This window comes from Melospiza georgiana, chromosome 3 (assembly GCF_028018845.1).
Source record: "Melospiza georgiana isolate bMelGeo1 chromosome 3, bMelGeo1.pri, whole genome shotgun sequence".
Classification (NCBI taxonomy): Eukaryota; Metazoa; Chordata; class Aves; order Passeriformes; family Passerellidae; genus Melospiza; species Melospiza georgiana.
Window position 1 is genome coordinate 106,242,349 of NC_080432.1, and position 20,146 is coordinate 106,262,494.

The window sequence follows — 20,146 nt, forward strand, 5'->3', positions numbered from 1 at the left end:
GTAGCCCCTCAAAATCTCTACTTAATTTCTTCCTTGAATATACTACACCAAAGTTTAAGACTGTTCAAACAAGAGCAGTAAGAGAAGGAAAATGTGGATGGCATGAAAACAATCATAACATAGTACAGATATCTTAGACTGCTAAGATTTCTTTTTTCTTTAAACTAGACATTAGTTTTTGATACTGAATACATATTACTGTAACTGATGCTTTCTTATAGGAGTGATAACTAAAGTTGAGGATACAAAGTTTGAAAATGCAGTTAGAATACTTCAGGTTTGCTAAACGTGGTACACTTTGTGAATGAGGAGACAGAGGAGAGAATTGTGTTTCAGAACATCAGGTAGGAGGGACAACCAGGGCAGACATCACTGACAAGTACAGGTAGCATTAGGTAAGAGTTTGTTCCATAAACAACAAAAAAATGATGAAGCCATGCCTTATATAGAGCCATAATAAAATTCAGTCAGATACAAATTAAGGACCTATGTGAAGAAGCAGCAAGAATTATAAAACACTAGGAAGGATTTACAGAATCCTTATAGAAGGATTCTATATAGATCTAAACAGAAGAAAAGGAAACTCCATCATACTTACATGAAAAAATTCTCAATTCTCATCTTAAATATTATTAATTCTAAGTTAATTATATTATTTCAACAGTACTCAAACTCAGCAAATACATAATGTTAGCATAGTATAAGTGCAAAAATTTAATGTAATTTGACTGTAAAATGGAGTCCTCTAGTTATTGCAATACGCTCTGGATCTGGTTTTTAAATTTTGAATTTAATGGTATTCAGAATTACTATTGAACCATGAGTTCTAGGAAAGATTTAGTTTTCCATAGATGGATTTCTTCCTCAAACAATATTTTAATAAATAGATAATACATAGAAAAAACAAAACAATATTTAGTCAGTACGACTGATTTGAGTTGATTCAACATAAACCTGGTTGGACAATTGCTTACAGTTCAGTCATATCTCTAACTTACTATGCAATTATATTTTATATATTGCCCAATGTAACTTTATGCAGTTGTAATACTATTTCAACATATTGTATCAATCTTGATTACGGATTTTTCTTGAGTTTTGCTTTGGTTTTTTTTTAATTAGCTGTTACTTAATTTTAGGCAATAAAATTCAGATAGAGAAAGCCAAAATTCATAAGCTATTATTAAAGAATGAGGCAAATAATAATTTTAAACAACAAACAGAATCAATACCAGATTTCAGATTTGATGTATTAACACATTCTTAAATTCAGCATCTGGAAAAATTTGTGTAGAAAGGTGTTTGGACTAAATGACTCCTTCTGACCTCAGAATCCCTGAATCAATAATATAATTTAACTTTCAAATGAGTTTAAAATATTTTGTAAGGAAGTTAAAAAGTAGGTCTTGAAATTGAAATGTCTGCTAAAATACATTTTGAAGAACAGCTCTTATGATAAATAGACATATTCACACATGAGAAAAAAGGTTCTTGAGTATCATTTTGTCATTAGCATAACACAACCCAGAACAGCTGAAATTCTTTGAAAGGCTATTGAAGTGAACACAGCTGTAATCTACTCGTTACTCAGATCCTTACATGTAACTGTGCACAACTCTCTGAGGTCTCCAGCAGTGGTGCAGGCCAGTCTTCAACTATATTTTTTTCCCCCAGTTTCCCCCTCTCTTATGCTTACTATTTCTTCCATCTTTAGAGATAAATTATATTATACACAGGTGTTACAGTGAATATTGAATATTAGCAGGGACATTAGAAGTAATCTCTCTGAGAAACACAGAATTCACAGGACTCCAAAGATGAAATCCCCAAAAGGCTTCCTCTGATGCAAACCAGTCACTTTCATGCAAAAATTACCTGTTTAACATGCCTGCCAGGACACATCTAATCTACATCCTGAATTTTTATTACTGCCTGAAGAAGAAAGTTTAACCTCCTGCAATTTGAAATCCTAACTGTGGGATGTGTTAGTAGTTTTCTAATATGAGTCAAATTTTGTAAATTTTCTGTAAAGCCTCTTTCCTGACCTACTAGCATTAAGTTTTACACCCTTATTTTACCAATCTCCCCAAAACTAGCATTCACACTCTTAGTTAGAGCAGTATTTCAATTTCTTCTAGATCTCAGAAGCAGGGAAAATCTGCAGTATAGTTCTGCCTCCTTTTTCGTCCTTTGTGAGAATTTTGACCATAATTATTAATGTTAATATAATATATAAATAGGCATTTAAGAGCTCAGATATATGGCTGAAAGGGTGCTGAAGTGTTTAATCCCACCCCTCACCCTGACATAGGTTCCTGTATATTTAGGGCACTTCCAAAAGATGCTCATCATGAATGTATTTCAGTACTTCAGTGAGTTTGACATCTAACCTTAATCACAGAGTACATTTCTTCTTGTTCACACCAGTACACAAAAGGATTACTCCTTGTGTAACAACTTTTCATGTTCTGGGAGGCAATTACAACTTGTCTTCCCCCTCAGTCCTCTCTTTTTCCAGATTATTTTATGGAAACTAACATTTTGTCAACAATATCTCTGAACACATCAAATATGCACACAAAGAATCCCATGAAAGATGGAAATGCCCTATCTATGATTTATGGTATTTTTAAATAGATGCAAAACGTTAAAAACAAACCCAAACCACAAACTAACCAATAATAATTGGTTTTCCTGATTATAATTTATTTTTTGCATTTTGAGCAACTCTTTCTCATATATCATAGGTTGCCTAGTTATATACTAGCACAATTATAATGAATACTACATTACAATTACAATGACTATTAGTCCTCATCACAAAACACCTTTTACTGCTTGGCCTATTTAACAACTCTATCTGTAGAAAACAGACGAATTTTGAGAAATATATTAATACTTTTTCCATTATTTCACAAGTCACACTTTAAAGGTGATTAGTTATGCTGTATAGCAAATAAAAAAAATTATCCCATAAAAAAGATAATTCTGTAGGCATTTTAATTCCCACATGACTCTCTGAAGTCATTGGGGAGCAGAAACTGTCTTTCTTTTTGTTTATCTTAAATCATGTACAAGGAGAATCTCAGCAGCTTTATGCTTTCCCTGGAAGTTAACTTCCTCTACTTTTTCTACAGTGGTATCTACACTCTAGAGAAACAGATGGATTTAGAAAGAGCTGTCTTTTGCATGAAAATTAATTTTTAATAACCCATGACCATGGAAGACTGTATCTTGAATAACCCACAGACTGGAACTGACTTCTACATTACAAAAACATAGGTACGAACTTCTAATTAATTAAATTAAGACACTCAAATTTAAGTAGATTCTTCTTCCAAGCTAAGCAGAGTTGAGCAGTTCTTGAGCAATCACCATTCAGAATAAAGTAGCATGATGCATTCCAAAAGTTGGCCAAAGCATTCACTAGCAGAATTATGAAATGTAGAAGAAATTAAGGTTTGTGATTCAGATAATGTTCTTTAATATTGCAAATAATGATCTTGTTTATTTTATATAGTTTCTTAAAGTACTACTAGCTCCCTGCTTTTACTAGGAATAGTAGTTTTAAATCCATATAATGGCACTACAATCCTAATTTGTTTCTTTTATGCCTACAGGTGTTTGGCTGTGATTTGGTTTTTTTTGTTTGTTTTTCTTTTTGAAAAGGGTTCTTGATTCTATTACTATAGAAAATGGATGATGCTCAATTAGAAGAAATGTTATTCAGTATTTTTTCTGTTCTTGTTATATGCATGGGCATGAAATGTGTAGTATTCAGTCTCTTCTGAAGACAGAATTAAAACTTACTTCTTTTTATGACAATCATTGCTATAATCCCACACATACCACAAATATTACTTTAAGTTCATAAATGCTTTTAGAGTGAGGTAATGCTTTTCTACTTTTAAGAAAGAATCTTTTCAATCTAGCTGCTAATGCATTCATGGCTGTCTGGGATGTGAGTTTACAATGCCTGCTATTACACAGAAATGCATAAATTCAAAGCAAAGCCTATGCTGACTTCTGTGAAAACTTTGGACACTTATGTCTTCCTCTTCACAGAAAAAAATGGTCTGAGAAAAAAAAAAAAAAGTTTCAGTCTGAATGGTAAACATTTTCCAAAATTTACAAACTGAAAAAAACCTCTAATGATAGAAAACACTATCATTTACCTGATCTACAATGTGGGCGAATTTTACTGTGTGAAAATTGATTATTTTGTCGTGCTTCTGAGAGAGAAAAATATTCTTTTCACATTATACCTGAAAATTTATTCTGTTTTCAGCAGATGGTACAATAATGTCTTTCAACAATGCAGCATTTATCTGACAAAAGCACAACCCACTAGTCTAATTTTGCTATCAATATTGGAAATACTAACTGGAATTATACACCATTTACTTTTGAGAAAAACATACCTATTATCTAGAATTACTTCTTATTTTCAGTGAGAAAGAGTTTTCAAGCTTAAAAGTGCCTTGCCCTCTTCAGCCCCAAACTTCTGGTGTTACCTCCTCCTGGCTACTCTGGAGCTAAGAGTCTGTGAAAGACAGACAAGGTTTGGCATGAAATCAGGTTTGAGAAGTAAAATGAAGATAATTGTGATGGGGTTTAGGTGGCTGGAAGGGAGGTGTGGTAACATCAAAGACCTAGCAGTAGCACAATAGTAGCAGACAATGAGAATATCTAGATGGATACAAAAGGGAGGTTAATCACAGTGAAGGATCACCATGTTGATGACTCCTGCTCCTGGCAAGCACTGCTCTAGATGTAATTTGAGTTCTCAGTAATCCTTGGTCATTTACCTGTTCCCTCTGCATGGCCTAAACAGCAGCACTTTACCTCCCCCAGCAGCAAAAAAAAAAAAAAAATGTATATTCTCTGACATGAGTGGACACAAAGAAAGTTTCATCAAGCTTATCATATAAGCTGCATGCTTCCCAACTAAACTATCCAGGTGAAAAACAAAACAGCTCCTAAAAGATCCGAGTACTCCAATTTCTAGACAAATAATTTTGCTAGCTTGCTCAAGTTATTCAACACCCTTATTAAAATCAGGCAAGTTCTAAATTAAACAGAGAGAGAAGCTAATGTGTTGCTTTCCTTGAAACTTCTTCCTTCATTAAAACAATTTAAAAATAACAAGAGAAAAAGATATGGGACATACTTAAATATAATTAGTTCTAGCTGTTATTCAAGATCCCTCTGAAACATCTTTCAGCCCTAGAAGGCTAAGGGCTAATTTAGTGGGTTATGTGCTATCCTCTGGGTTTCTTAGGTGCATGAAGGCTGTTCTACAGGATGCTTGAGAAAAATTAGGAGTTTTAGAGCATGCCTCAATATTCACCTTATGTTTCCATAAACTGATAATTATATCTTCACTAGTTTGCAACTCCTAGAGTGTTACTGAAGTTCCTATAAGCTTTCCTGAACAGTATTTCTACCTCCTTCGTTGGTAGAAAAATTACTTGTCTATACATGACTTAACATCTTTTCTTCTAGGAACTCAACTAATTTGCAACTATAATCTCACTTCTAGAAAATTTATCAAACACTGTAGGTTTAGAGATGACACAACAGCACAAGTGATGGACACACTAGAGGATTGTGCTACCATTCAGCATGATCTCAAAAGGCTGGAGAAACTGCCAAAAGAAATCCTGAGTTGCTGCAAATAGAAATGCAAAAAATGCTTTGAGCATGTTGTTATACTAGATTATTTCTAGATGTTGTTTCCAACCTTTTCCATTCCATATTTCAACAATCATTCAATGAATTTACTCTGTTTAAGTTAATCAACAGGACTGAATCATAGGTAAAATAATCAAATTGTGTAGGAAGAACTCAAAATGGTTAACTTACTCAGTTACTCTTAACCAAGTTTTTTTATAACTTATGACAATAAGTAGAAATACTACTTAAATTTTTAACTCTATTACTCCACTCATATTTATCATACACAATTCACTATAGTATTCTGTATAAAATGTTGTAGCTAGGCTAAGTAAAAGATCTTTGATTAAGTGATAAGGCTCCACGAAGCATTCTTGAAAACTGCAAGTTCAGCTAGAAGTTTAATAATCTGAAAACTCAAGAGGCACTAGTACTAACTTTTAATGAAAGAATTAATTATAAAGATGAAACAGAGCCCAAATGATCTTGTTTCAAGACAATACACCCAGAGGTTTAATTGGGCTTTGCCAATTCAATTCCAGGAATGACAGATGCCAAGAAATTCAAAACATACAAGTTACATCTTCAAAGTCTGCACTGTAATCATGCAACCTGTCATTATCTATGAGAAAGAAACATATTTTTCTTCTATTTTTCTCATTTTTCTGCTCTATGCATTTGACTTCTCCCTATGTGAATTGCTATTGCAATCAAGTGAAAATAATCTTTTCTTATATAATAGGAAGCTAAACTGGAGTGGATTCAAGATGATTATTTTCTAAAACTGATTTTAATTCTGTAATGTTGGTGCTACATGCATTTAAAATATATACTTTAGCAGGAAAGGAATATTTCTACAGGACATGCAACACAAATTTTGCTGCCATAAAGAGTGCAAGTGTGCATTGACAATTGTGGTTCAACTGAGCAGAGGCACCTGGTTACCTGCTTTTCATGCAAGTTTGAGACTGTAACCAGCAATGTCTTAATCCTCAATCTAATCAAGCCATATAAATCATACATCCTGACTGAGAACACTTCAGCTTCTCTTTTGGGAGCACCTCCAACCTCAGCAAAACATCCTCTGCTGCACAAATCCTGGACATCCAAGACTTACGTGAATCCAGCAACTCACATAATTAATGCACAGATCTAAACACATTTAGCTGCTGCTCTCTTTCTCTCTCACCACAAACCTAGTCCAGTATCCCATTCCCATGTCTCTAAAGTCCCTATGAGTCTCAATAAACTCATTCTGACACTTACTCAGGTTCACCAATTCATTAGCTGCACGGAATCAGTTGTGGTATGAGGCTACATCATCAGTGCCTACCTAAAACTGAACCCTCAGATCCCTAATTCCTCAGCACAACAAACTTAAATCTCTCTCTGATACCCTCTATGAAGATGTTCAGCATTAGATCATCCCACTCTATCTCCCTTAATTAAATCTACACCAGAAATGCTGTCAGTGTAGCTAAGAATAGGAGTGGCTGCTGACACCAGTTGTGGAACCCTCTTTTCCCTCTGGGCACAGAATTAATCATGGTTTGCTGTCTTGCCAGATCAAGCCTTACCCAGCCAGGCAGAGTGCTGTCACCCAACATATATACTAAGTTTAAAATATGCTCTGGAACCAGATTTCATCTTCCACATGTCTCAGCCATGCAAACCATAATTTCAATCTTAGCTACAAAGCAAACTCTATGCAGCTAGTACCTTTTGTCCCTGATATAAACCTACTCTGTTAATAAGTTCTGCATCAGTTAAATCCATGAGAGACAAATTCTGCTTGTTTCAGAGCCAAACTTGGGACAGCAGTCCCTTCTGACTGTGGCGGCAGCACCTGAACATTTTAGAAAGCACCAAACAAACATCAGTTAATTCTTCCTGGTCTTTAAAATAGTGATGGCTGTGCATAAGCTCTATAGGTAGATAAACACTGCTCTAAATGTATTTTTAGCAAAACCAAATGGAACCAACAAAGGAGGTTCCAACGGGGCAAGCTGATGTTCTAAGTCATTATGTACAGATCTGTCAGACATGTTTAGAAAGACAAGTGTGTGCAAAGCTAGGACATCCAAGATATGGATGTGGCCTGTAAAATCAAAAGAATGGTTTGAAAGAAAGATAGAGTTATGAGTTTACACCAGTATCCTCTATAATTCCATAGTTTTCACTTACATCTTATTATATTTATCTAAGGTGTTAAAAAGAGTTTTAATTATAAGCTGTAGTTACTTTTTAAACAAAAAGTCATTTTATCAGTGATTCCTTGTTAGAAATTCTAGGACTACAACTCTATTTTTCCATTTTCTGAAGATGTGAAATACTAAAGCAGCAAACAGACTGCAAAGCCACTGACACAAGAACTGTGCATTTATAACATATCCCAAAAAAGCATTTAGTGAAGCTGTGTTAAAAACATGCATAATGAGGATGTTAAACAATTCTCCAAAATCAAAAGTCAAAGGTAAATCTGTAACAAAATCTGTTACCTTTCCTGGAAATTGAACTTTTAAGAGCACATATGGTATATATATGCTATTCACACAGACAACTGCAATAACCAAAAAGCATTAAGGAAGCAGTGCTCAATTTTCTGTAACATCATTCCATTTTGCAAATCATTGTCTGTAAGCAGGAATGCTCAATAAGGAAGGGAGCCTAATGGGAACATTAAAGCTATCTATTTGAAGACACAGGTTTAAGTAAAAATCAAATGGTCTTCCAGACTAGCAAGTTTACCACACATGCCACAAAAATCTGACATTTTGTCCTTATTCATGTTCTGCTTTAGGCATGTAAAAGAACTAAATGAGCTGCAAAGAAAGCAATAGAAAAAGGACAGTATTAACAGTCCTTTTAAGGACTGAGAATAGGGAAGTAAAAGCAGCATCAACCCACATTTTAAAAAAGATGTAATGAAAGCTTAACTGCACCAGAAATTCAAATAGGCAATTTCATTTAAGTTATAATCATGTTATTTTTGGTTTTGTTGGGTTTTGGCTTATGGGATTTTTAGGGGCTTTTTTTTTATTTTTTTTTGTTCATTTTTTTGGGGTTTTTTTAAGCCTGAATTTTGTGCACTGTTTGAAACAAGATTTCCAGAAATAATACTTAGTAACATTTTCAGATATAATATATTTTGGTATTTTTAATTAAGCATTTTTCCTTTTCCAGTATCATATTTCCATGAATGACATGATTCACCAATATTAAGAGTAATACTACCCTAGTCGACAGTTCTCCTCATGTAATCGATATTTGCTGCTTCTGTTCCCAAACACATCTGAGGTTTTCTGATTACATGTCATCCTCAATTTTGCCAAGCACCTAAGTGTAGTCAAAGCCCTGCTACCTTTGAGTTCTGTAGGAACACTTTTAAACTCCTTTCTCCTTAATGGTATCATTTCAAGATAATATGAGAGGGAAGAGGACACGGCATGAACCATTTGTCATTTTCCAGCTCTGTCTGACATGTAAGCATCTTAAAATCTAATCTGTAATAGGGGATGACATATGCAGCAAAAGCAAGTATACACTTCAAAGGTATATGGAACTCTTTTGGCACATACCAAGTCTTGACTGATTCTCTCATTCCTGCCTTTCAGGGAAGAGTTTTACAGATTCCCAAAACTGTATCTCCACACAAGGTATATAAGAAATAATGCAGATCCATTAATTATTCTATCCATCCATTATTTCCTTTGTTATCAGTAGCATCAGCAGTTGAATGGAATAAAAATTACATTACATTTACTCAGAGCACTATTTTGCAGCATCTTTTAGAATTCACAATTTAAAATACACTACAATCTCTGCTTACAAGCATAACAAGGAAAGAAATTACATCTTAGACAGGATGAACAGATGTCCAGATGCAAGTTAAATTATTTTCATAAGGTCTACATAACACCAATCTCTTTTTTTTAGCTAGGTGAAGTATTATTAATCTTATGCATCAGCAAAAGTCAACAGTAGAAATTATAAAAAGCCAAATATACTTGGTAGCCATTTTAGTACCTCAAACAACAGCAGACTGCAAAAGGTATTTAGCTTCTCTAGCTGCATAATATTCTCAGTTGTTTTTTCTTATTAACTATTTTAGCCATTTTCTATCATAGTTGAGAAAAAATAGTATAGCTATTTTTCTAATGCATAGGAAACATTTATTACAATGTATATAAACTTATGTTTGAAGAGATTAGACATACTGCATAAATGAAGTAAACTTCTTGGAAAGAGGAACTTGTCTGAAGAATTCTCTACATCACATCAGACACACTTGCCTTTGGAATAAAGCATGTCGTGGGTACCACACCTGCCCAGAGCAACCATTGGATACAGAATGGATACATGGAGAAAGGCTTATGAAGACAAGCTCTGACATTAACAGCTCAGTTCTCAGCACTTTAAACCTTTTGATCATCTAGCTGAACCCAGCAACAGGAAAACTCCATTTTCCCTGATGAACTGATTACCAACTGAGCTAGTCCAACTTGACATTCATAAAGCCTCTAATTTGCAGGCCAGCTGGGGAAAAAAAAAAAAAAAAGGCTCTGCAGCCACAGGAATATTTCAGCCCTTCATTTGCTTCCATATAGAGCTGTTCCTGTGCAGTTTGACATTCCAGTGACAAGCCTGTTAGCTACACAGTGGTGAATAGCAACGAAAATCTCGGGAAATACTCAAAATCATAGTGCTTCTGTGCTCCCCTTTTTTCTCTTTCTGCCTCAATACACTGCCTGCATGGACTGCTGGTGTTACAGGTCTGCCTGTTCAGAGGCATGTGCATCAGACACACCATGGCTGAATGCATCTTACAAGAAGCTCCAACCCCCATGTCCTGCACAACCCATCAGCATCAGTCACCAGTTGCGGACACTGAAGAATTCAAATGTATGATAACGAAGTTAACTTATTAATTACAGTAACTAAAATATAACTTGTTCCAAACATCTGATAACGTTACTCATGTGTGTCAGTGTACAGAGAGAAGTAGGCTTTGCATGACTACCTGTTACAACGTTCTGCAGGATCAGGTCTTTGCTCCAAACAACATGTCTTGCCCACATCATCCAAAAAGACATTTTTGTAGAGATATTATGGGATTTTCATCCCTTAACTTTGGAATTTTTTAGCATAAATATCTGCCCTTCAGGAAAGGACTTAAATGACTTTTCTCATAGGCAGAAGAAAGAAGCAAACAAGTCTGGGACCAACAATCATAATTATCTAAGAGAACATAGGTTGGACAAGAAATGACTTTTCCCCTCCCTTGACTACAATGGAAAGCTTAAGTAAGAATGTCAAATGGAAATATCATACACATCTGAATTCAAGTGAGACAAATCCCACCTTATGTCTAAATCCTTTGGCCCTTTTGAGTTAAAGCTGTTTTGTTGTAATGAGCCCGATTCTCAAGAATTTTTGTAACATTCAGGAAAGCCTTGCATGACTGTTTATATTCATGTTGCCAAATGTTTAGCTAATCTTAGCTGCTTGTTTGACTTTTACAAGAAGCAGACAGCAAGGTCTACTACATACACCTAAACTAAAGAGGAAATCTCTCCCTTTATGTCCTCTGTCATTCACTTCAGGTGAGAAGTCAGCACCCACATCTGAATTTGGACTTAATGCTTACATAGAATATTGAGAATTACATATAATTTGGTGCTTTGATTACAAAACCCCACACAAACAGCTATCCAGTGTACAGCTTTTGTGATAAAACGATTTTAAATTTTCAAAAAGGTAAAAATGGTACATAGAAAGTAATGTGATAAAACTTGGGTAATGCTGCCCAAGCTATGCATCAGCAATTACTGAATAACAGAGCTTTTCAAAACCTCATAGTATGTCTTTCTTTCCTATTTCAGAATCAATTTTCTGGTTTCTAATTTTCTTTTTCAGAATTCTTGGAATTAATACTGGAGGGGTTAGAAATGAGCAGTAAATCCAGTAAACCACTATGTCCTTTCCATTTCTAGCCTTCTGTCTTTGAAAGTTATCATAAAGGCAAATCTGCTATCATGAGAGGAGCTCAACATGTGAAAATTAATCCGTCTTCCACAATATCTGAAATCTTTGATTTGGAAATCTTAGTATCTTACACCTCATCTGTTCTGCAGTAGAAATCCAGTTGGGGATCAGAAAATTTCTATTTCATAGTAACTTAAGGTTCAATTACAGTATTCTTATAAATTTTATTTATGAAGCATGATAGCTTCTTATTATACATAAAACTCAAAAGACCATATGCAACATCTGTAAAAATAAGGAGATCCAACTGAGTTTATATTAATATGCTTTTGCCTAGAATTCAGCATGCTGGTGTCAGCAAAGCACTTAAGTAAGAGCTTTATTTGAGCCCATGATGAAGTACCTAAATGAATTAAAGCAAACTACTAACTTGCTTAAGAGTTTAGTAACATAAAAATAATCTTAACTGTGTGGAAAATCAGGATGACTATACTGTTTTACATGCTCCTAAATTATTTTTAATTTCCATATTAATATGTGGAAATATTGTATACAAAATTTTATGATTAATGTATTTGACATTAATTTGCCTATTGTAAGATTAAAGCATTTAACCAATTAGACAACAATATAAAAATATTTAGAGTAATCCCTGTACTTTTCTCTTGTAGTTTATTGGAAACACTTTCCAATACACAACTTAATTTTTAAAGCATGGGGCACAGATAGCACTTTGGAACTGTGGGTCATCGACTGATAAGCTTGTTCCAAGATGACACAGTTACAAACTCTCTAAAATCATTCAGAATTTGAAATTAAAATATGTTCAATATTTATCAAAGATGTATACACAAACCTGCAAGGGGTTGTGCTGAGCACACTTCCTACTGAAGACATGATGGAATATAAGTTGCATATTCTTGAATTCATGCATTTGGCAAATTACTTGGAACTTAGCTCAAGTCTTAATGAGGAAATTAAAACAGAAATGTTGAGCTATCTAGATGATTCATTTAGAAAAACTAAAAGGAATGTTCTTTTTATTCCAGGTCACTGTTGAAAACCATCTTCAATTTAAAAAAATTACTATAAAAAATAAAACAGAAATTTGCCTGGATGAATAAACTAATTTTTTAATTTCTGTGTTCCATCAAATTTTCAAAAGTTAATTGCAAACTAACCTGGATACATGCCTTAGGTAATTCTTTATTTCTGTTTTGTGCCTAAAACAATAAAACTAACTAACAGTGAAGCAAAACAAACCTCATGTATTTCCACACCTCTATAACTAAAATTAAGAATCTCTAATTTGATTGTTTTAAATGGGAGATACTCCTTGCAATTAACAGTGGTTTTGCTTAAGTAACAAAACACAATTAGAATACTTGTCAGCTAATGAAGTTTGATTATATGAAGTATTATCTTTCTCCAAACTCTAATTTAAGTATTTATGAAAAGTTTTTGTTTTAAAGCTGGGGGTTTTTATTTCAAACTGATACTGTATCATTAGATTTGATTATAAAACAAGAAAAAATACTTTAATCCTTTTTAGAATCATATCTACCAGAAGTCATGCTACACAAATTCAGACACATTTGGAAGCTGGTCCATAAATCAGGCCATCAGAATTGAGTGCTATTGTGATCTATTGCCAGAATATTACCACATACAGAATATATGAGGGATTTTAAGTGAACACAATACATCTATTAGGACTAAGTTTAAGAATGCATGAACTTTAAAAACACTGACTTCATCACAAGCTAAGCAAACCAGAACTTCAGTTACTTGCCCTACATGTACTGCAGCTTTTCAAATTCCTACAGTGTCAGCTACAGATTGATAGATGCCCAGCTCCTGAGGCTTCACCAAATATAAAAGCAATAAAAATAATTACAGTATGGCAAGGTTAAGCAGTTCCATAGTAACTAACTCAGCAAAGCACAATGCTCAGTATGAGCTTGACATCACTGTGGAGAACTGAAAGGTTCTGCATTGCCACTGGCAAAACTCTGAAGAGAAAGATGACTAATTCTGTTAAACAGGTGAGATTTAATAATGTTAAAAATGAACAGCTGCTTTAAACTTAAAAAAACAATTATTGTTTTTAATTACACTCTACCCTATCCTTACAATTGTCAAAAGTCTTTTGACTTGGTTGCCATCAATAAATCTTGTATGCAAACAGTAACCTAAAATAAGGCACAGCTCATTGCCTTATTTTTTCAAAACTGGCATTTTCAGAATATGATTCAAACACACTAGAAATCTGGGTTGGCAATTACATATTCTTTCTCCAACAGTCCAACTTACTACTACATCATACCCTAGAGAGAAAAAAATAAAACTGCTTGAGCAACACTTAAGCCTTTTGTTAAATTAGACCACCACAAAATAAATCTAAGAGTTTATCTTCCACCAAATAAAAAGTTTTTAGGATAGTGTAAAATCCAGTTGCAATCCCAAGTGAAGCTGAACCTTTTTGCATAAAATACACACCAACACATACAAATGCATGAAAAATCTATGAAACCCCTATTTAGTGCATATATCTTTTTATCAAATGTTAAAGGAACATCTATTGTCTCTCTCTTTCCTCTATAGTTTACTGGAAATAATTTAAGTTAAGAATAAATTTTACCAAAAGTTCTACTCTGCTATTTAGCTCCTACTCATTGTAACAAATTAAATATGTGCTGGACAACTTTTGCATCAGGAAAATTAATAATTTGAAATAATAATAATGTGAAACATGACATCTGATTCTGAAATAAAATAAAGCAGCTGACATTCCAGTTTTACATGAGCTAGGGAGAGAATACCAAAGTTATATTGTCTGTTTAGCTGAATACCAAAGTTGTATTGCCTGCACAGTCAACAATTTATACATTGTACTAAATCTTCTAACTCATTATTTTAAGTATTTTGCAAATTATATAGTATAATCTAAAAACCTATACAGTCTATTTATTATCCAGTCTGATAATTTTACCTTTCTGTATGGAATTTTCTCTTACTTTATGCCTCTCTTTTTGAATTTGCTGTTTAAGGTAGCTCCTAGCATTTTCTGGGTTCATAAATCTGAATAGTCTATAGAATGATGATTTTCTTTACATTTTAAGAAACAAATAAATGCAGCCAAAACACTGCCCAACACCACTCTCTGGGCTTTCTTGAAAAGAAAAGATGACAGTACCTGGTGAGCCTGCAACAACTGCTCAGCAAACTGACGGACTCCCGATAGGAGAAGGGGTATTAAAGAATTTCTTAGTATGTTGTTCCTTCCTAGCAAACCCAGCGTTTGTGATACAGAATGCAGTGCCTGAAACTAAAGAGAAATAACAGTAAATTTAATCTTTCAAAATGCATCTCAGTCTTTTTTTTTATCCCAAATGATTACTTTAAGTAGAAATGGGATTTACATATTAAAATGTTTAAGGAAAAAGTCCAGTTCAAAATTCTATTGATTACAGACTATGAGATCTTTGAGAAATCGACATCCATCCTCACAAGAATAACACTATAGGAAACTGTCACAGGAACAAACTCCTCCAAAAGTGTGAACTCCCCAGGACACTGCTTTTCAGGATTAGATGTCACCATACCCATCTCCTCACATAGCAAATTGGTAACTACTCTGCACATACAGTTCTTCTGCTTTTCATAGATAGACAAATAAATGAACAAACTCTTTGAAATTCAAACATGCAAGCTGAGAGCTGTACTAGGGTGTTGTCAATATAGTTATCAGGAAAAAAACCTGATTAAATGCTAACTGCTAGAAGACACACTATGCATCTGTATGTATTTTCAAATTCAAGTAATTCACTTTCATATTGTTCTTTAACAATGCATTTCTCCTGAACCACAAGAGGAGTGATGTAGACTTACATGAGAATTATGTTAGTAATTTTTTGCCACAGTTTCTTCTACTAAAAAAAAAAAATACTGTTTTCTTTGTTCCCTGAAATTGAAATAAATAGCTATTATGTAATGAAGCATACTTCTCTACAAAGTACACAAGATTTTTCTATATGTAAACATACTGGAGTTATTTCAAAGGAAAAAGAAGACACATTAATTACAATTACTTCTTACACAAATCCATATGCCTAAGAATAACTATGATGTCTGAACCACTCCAAACAGATCATTGTACCCTACTAACAATCTAGATTATACCTCCAGCCATGTGTATACAGATGCAGACAAATATATATCTATATATATATATATACACACATACATATATATGAAAAAAATACTTGCCCACTATTTACAAGTTTGAATCCTGCTGGAAAACTTTTCCAAACACACAAAGGGCAGGAAGGTGTTCCAGGAGCAGTCAGCATGATTTTATTTAGGGGAAGCATTTACCTCGACTTTACCATGGTTTTCAACACAGCCTCCTGTAAAATTGTCACTGATCAAATTTTGGGCCAGGGAAGTGGACAGTGAGGTGACTGAAATCTTTTGCTGTAAAACCCATTTATTAGGCAGCTTCGCATTTACAGTTCTTGCTTGACCGCCTGATCAGCAGGTGGTGCAATGTCTATTTCCCAGCCTCTTCCAGCTGGTAAAGAGTAGGATCAGCTTGGTTATCATCTGCCCACTATGAGACTCCTATGCACAGTCCAATCCAACTTTAATAAAACTTTGCCCTCAATCATCTCACTTCTGCATGTTATCCCAAAACAAGTATCAAAAGAAATCTACAAAAGAGATACAAGTCTCAAGTTCAGAACCAAATCTTCATGCAGAGATACAAAGCAAACTCCTCCTATTAAAAAGAATCCATAAATTGTACACATGCAGCTTTGGAAACCTGTGTAATTAAAGTTATTCATTACCACATACACCAAAGAGTCTATAAATATGAAATGTGAATGAAGATGTGATAAAAATAGGTTTCTGAATAATGAAAATTATATAAAGGGATAATGTAATGCATGCACCTACCTATGCTTTGAGGCTATATGAATTAAAATGAGACGTTCATATACTAGAAATATACACCCTTCCAAACAAAACAATGACTCCTCTTTCTAAAAATAAGGTAGAAATTACCATTTTGAAAACATATTCCGCAGTATCTACTAGAAACAAGTTTACAACACCTGGATAGTTCTGCCTTGACAGCACCCATGTTCCCAAGGCTACAACTGCTTCAACTCAAGGTTTAAAAAATGCCTTAAAAATAGCACATTTTTCAGTAAAGTTACCATTCATTTTTATTTCTTTTAATAAATTAAGGAGGGATACAAATTTTACAGTTCTATATTTTCAGAGCATAACACTGAGTATACTTGCTAATTTGCCTTAGGTGAGCAAGCAAGCTACGCAATCCAGAGCAGTTTTTCAGGGTAACCTCTCCAAAAGATCACAGTAAAACATAAATATTGTTCTTGTTTAAGCTCCCTTCTATTTGCTTACATAATTTTTATGATAGATAATGCAGCAATGATATTTTTGGTGCAATTATGAATGCTAGCAGCTGAGATTTAACTCAAATAGAATCTTTCCCAAAATTTCCATATCTTTTATGGTTTGGCAAGAGTTGCCATTTTCTATTTGGAATTTTTGAAGAATAGATAACAACGGACCTTGAAATTTAAAGACTCAGCCTCTACTAAGAGAAGTAAGTAGGTATTTTGTATTTTGTAATGATGCCACTTAGAGTACTTGAGATATGAGTATCAATGGCACTGAAAAATGCCACTGGTGAATTTATTAATACTTAATACATATTCTTATTAAATGTATCCTTATAATAAAATATTTCGCAGTTACATATTATAGAAAATATATTGTAATTATCTTTAATAAATATTAATACTGATTTTTTTACATCCCACTGATTTGTTAAAGAGCATAGCTTTTCCATTGTATCTTGGTGGACCTCTTATATTCCTATAAGAATATTTTGAAAAAATAAGAGACAATAAAGAAGGTTAAAATAATGCTCATAGACTGTGTGGATTAAATGCACACAGAACAAATAAGCATGTAAGCAATGCAGCATATAAGCAATGAATCTGCAAATAGCAAAGAAAAGTAAGACCTTGTTGTACAGCAATGCTCGTGTATTGCCAATTTTTCTCTGGAAACATTCAAACAAAAAATCTAATAGTATACAGTTTCATTAAAGATAAAAGCATATATTCAATGCTCTAATCTATCCAATGTTAAAAAGGAACAGAAATCTTTTAATCCCTTAGACTTGTTTAATGTTGTAGATGAAATAAAACCAATGCATTTCAGGAATCCTCACGTACAAGCAGTCAGAAAACTGGATTGTAAAAAATATACCATTAGAAACAGGAAGCAATGGAGCCTGGTTCACTGTTCAGGTCCTGCATCACCTCTTCCCAGCCCTCCTCCCACATCCCAGGTTCTACTGTCTTCCTATGTTATTCAGGATGCAGAGCAGGAGAGGGCAATGCTGTGTCAGCAGCTGGGAAGGATGTGTGCATTGTCAACCTGGCTGATGCCAAAATGAATATATAATGTCAATGTTCAGCTTATCTCAGGTATACTAACTGGGTCTCTCCTTCACTCAGCTAAAGATTTTAAAGCCTACTTAAAGGCAGTATTGACCTTTCACTTCTTTCCAAGTGATTTCAACCTGGCTATCAAAATTTACTTGCAGAGGAAATGACTGATAACCAAAGCAGACAGCACACACACTGTAAGCCCTGTTCCCCAGGAAACAGCTTAAAAAACTTAAAAAATTAGTTTTTTAGAACTCATTTATCAGCATGTTAGATTTTTTTTAATAGAGGAGATCTAAAATTTCTGAGTTAAATTCCTTCATGAGTTGCATGATTCACTACACCATGCAGCTGTGTCAACTGAACCTTACTTTCTGTTTTTCTGTTTACAGTTTTTGTCCCAAGTAACAGCTCTCTTTCCTAATAAACTGACATATTTGGCAATACAGGACAGGCAAATAATTATGGCAGGAATCCTCAAATTGTGAAGTCCTACAAACAAAACTATTTTCATCTTTGATTTCACATTACCCTTGCCAATTTAGTTCAGCCTGACTTCCACTCCTAATCATCAGAGCCAGTTGAAAACCTCACTTTTATACAGAGAAAATTAGCACCCCTTTTCTTATCTTCACGTTGCTTCGTTTTTTAATTGATGCTTCTCACGTATCTCTCTCTTCCTGTTTACTTCCCAGTATTTCTTCTATCAGTCTTGAAAATTTATACATATTATTTCAACTCTTTGCTCTGCAGACCACATTTCCAGCCCTTACTCTGCCCTTAAACCTTCACTGAATCATACAATCATGGAATGTAAAGGTTGGAAGGGACCTTAAAGATCATCTACTCCCAACCCTCTCTGCCATGGGCAGAGACTCTCCCACCAGACCAGGTTGCCCAAGGCCTTATCCAGCACAACCTTGAACAGTGGCAGGCCTGGCACATCCACAACTTCTAAGGGCAACCTGTTTCAGCATCTCACTGCCCTCACAGTAGAGAATTTCTTCTTAATACTTGGGCTAAATTTCCCCTCTTTCATAATGTTGTTCATGCTTTTCTCCACTCTTCTCAACCTAATGTTCTGCAGTAGAACCATCAGTTGGCTCCACTGCTGGGGGCTGTCACTGTCAGGCTTGTCCCTGGCATGCTGTGGGCTGATATGCAAAGATTAGAGCCATGGGTGCTGGTGAGGATGCTCTGCTGCTGATTCAGAAATGTGCTAGCTGCACTGAAGCACACCTGCAGTCTTAGGGAGATGAGCCAGGGACTCCTGAGGTAACAGAAGCCAACAGGGAAACACCAGGGAGACAAATGTCTCAAAGGAATTTATGGGTGTTCCTCTAGGAAGGTGACATGGCTGACAACTCAGTTGAGGTGCCTTTACACCAGTCCACACAGCATGGGCAAAAACTGGAGGAGCTGGAAGCCACTGTGCTGCTAGAAAGCTACAACCTTGTTGCCATTACTGAAGCTCAGCAGGAAAAATCCCATGACTGGAGCATGATTGGAAGGCTAAAGAGTGTTCAGAATAGACAGAGGAGGAAGGAGAAGTGGAGAGATTGCTCTCTGCCTCAAGAGCTGGATTGAGTGAGGAGACTTGTCTTAGAAGAACAATCATGAGCAGCTTGAAAGCCTGTGGGCAGGAATCAGAGGCAACAAAGGGAGCCTTGTGACTGGGGTTTACTACATGCCCCTGATCAAGGGGAGCCTATTGACTAAGTCTTTTTGCAAGAGGCATTAAGCTCACAGGCTCTTGTCCTGATGGGGAGCTTCAGCCCACTCAGCATCTGCTGGACAAGCCAACTTTGTTCTGTATTCTTCCATAATTGTAGCTTTGGTATGATCTGCATCAGCTGAAGCTAGCTGAAAGGGGAAGATAGACAACATTTTCTTTCATTCATTCTTGTCTATGTTACTTCTATGATCCACTTTACTGAAGTAAATGAGGGTCAGTCAGTTTGGTGATTGCTTTAGACAGTAGCAATTTTCAAAAC

At 34.8% G+C, this 20,146-nt stretch overlaps 1 protein-coding gene across 1 annotated transcript in view; it reads right to left on the bottom strand.

The window, feature by feature from the left end:
• Window positions 1–20,146, bottom strand: part of MEI4 (meiotic double-stranded break formation protein 4) — a 130,987-nt gene that overhangs the window by 24,244 nt on the left and 86,597 nt on the right. The window contains exon 5 of the mRNA XM_058020869.1: window positions 14,858–14,989. Coding sequence (XP_057876852.1) covers window positions 14,858–14,989 — 132 coding nt within the window. The remainder of the gene's footprint in view (window positions 1–14,857; window positions 14,990–20,146) is intronic.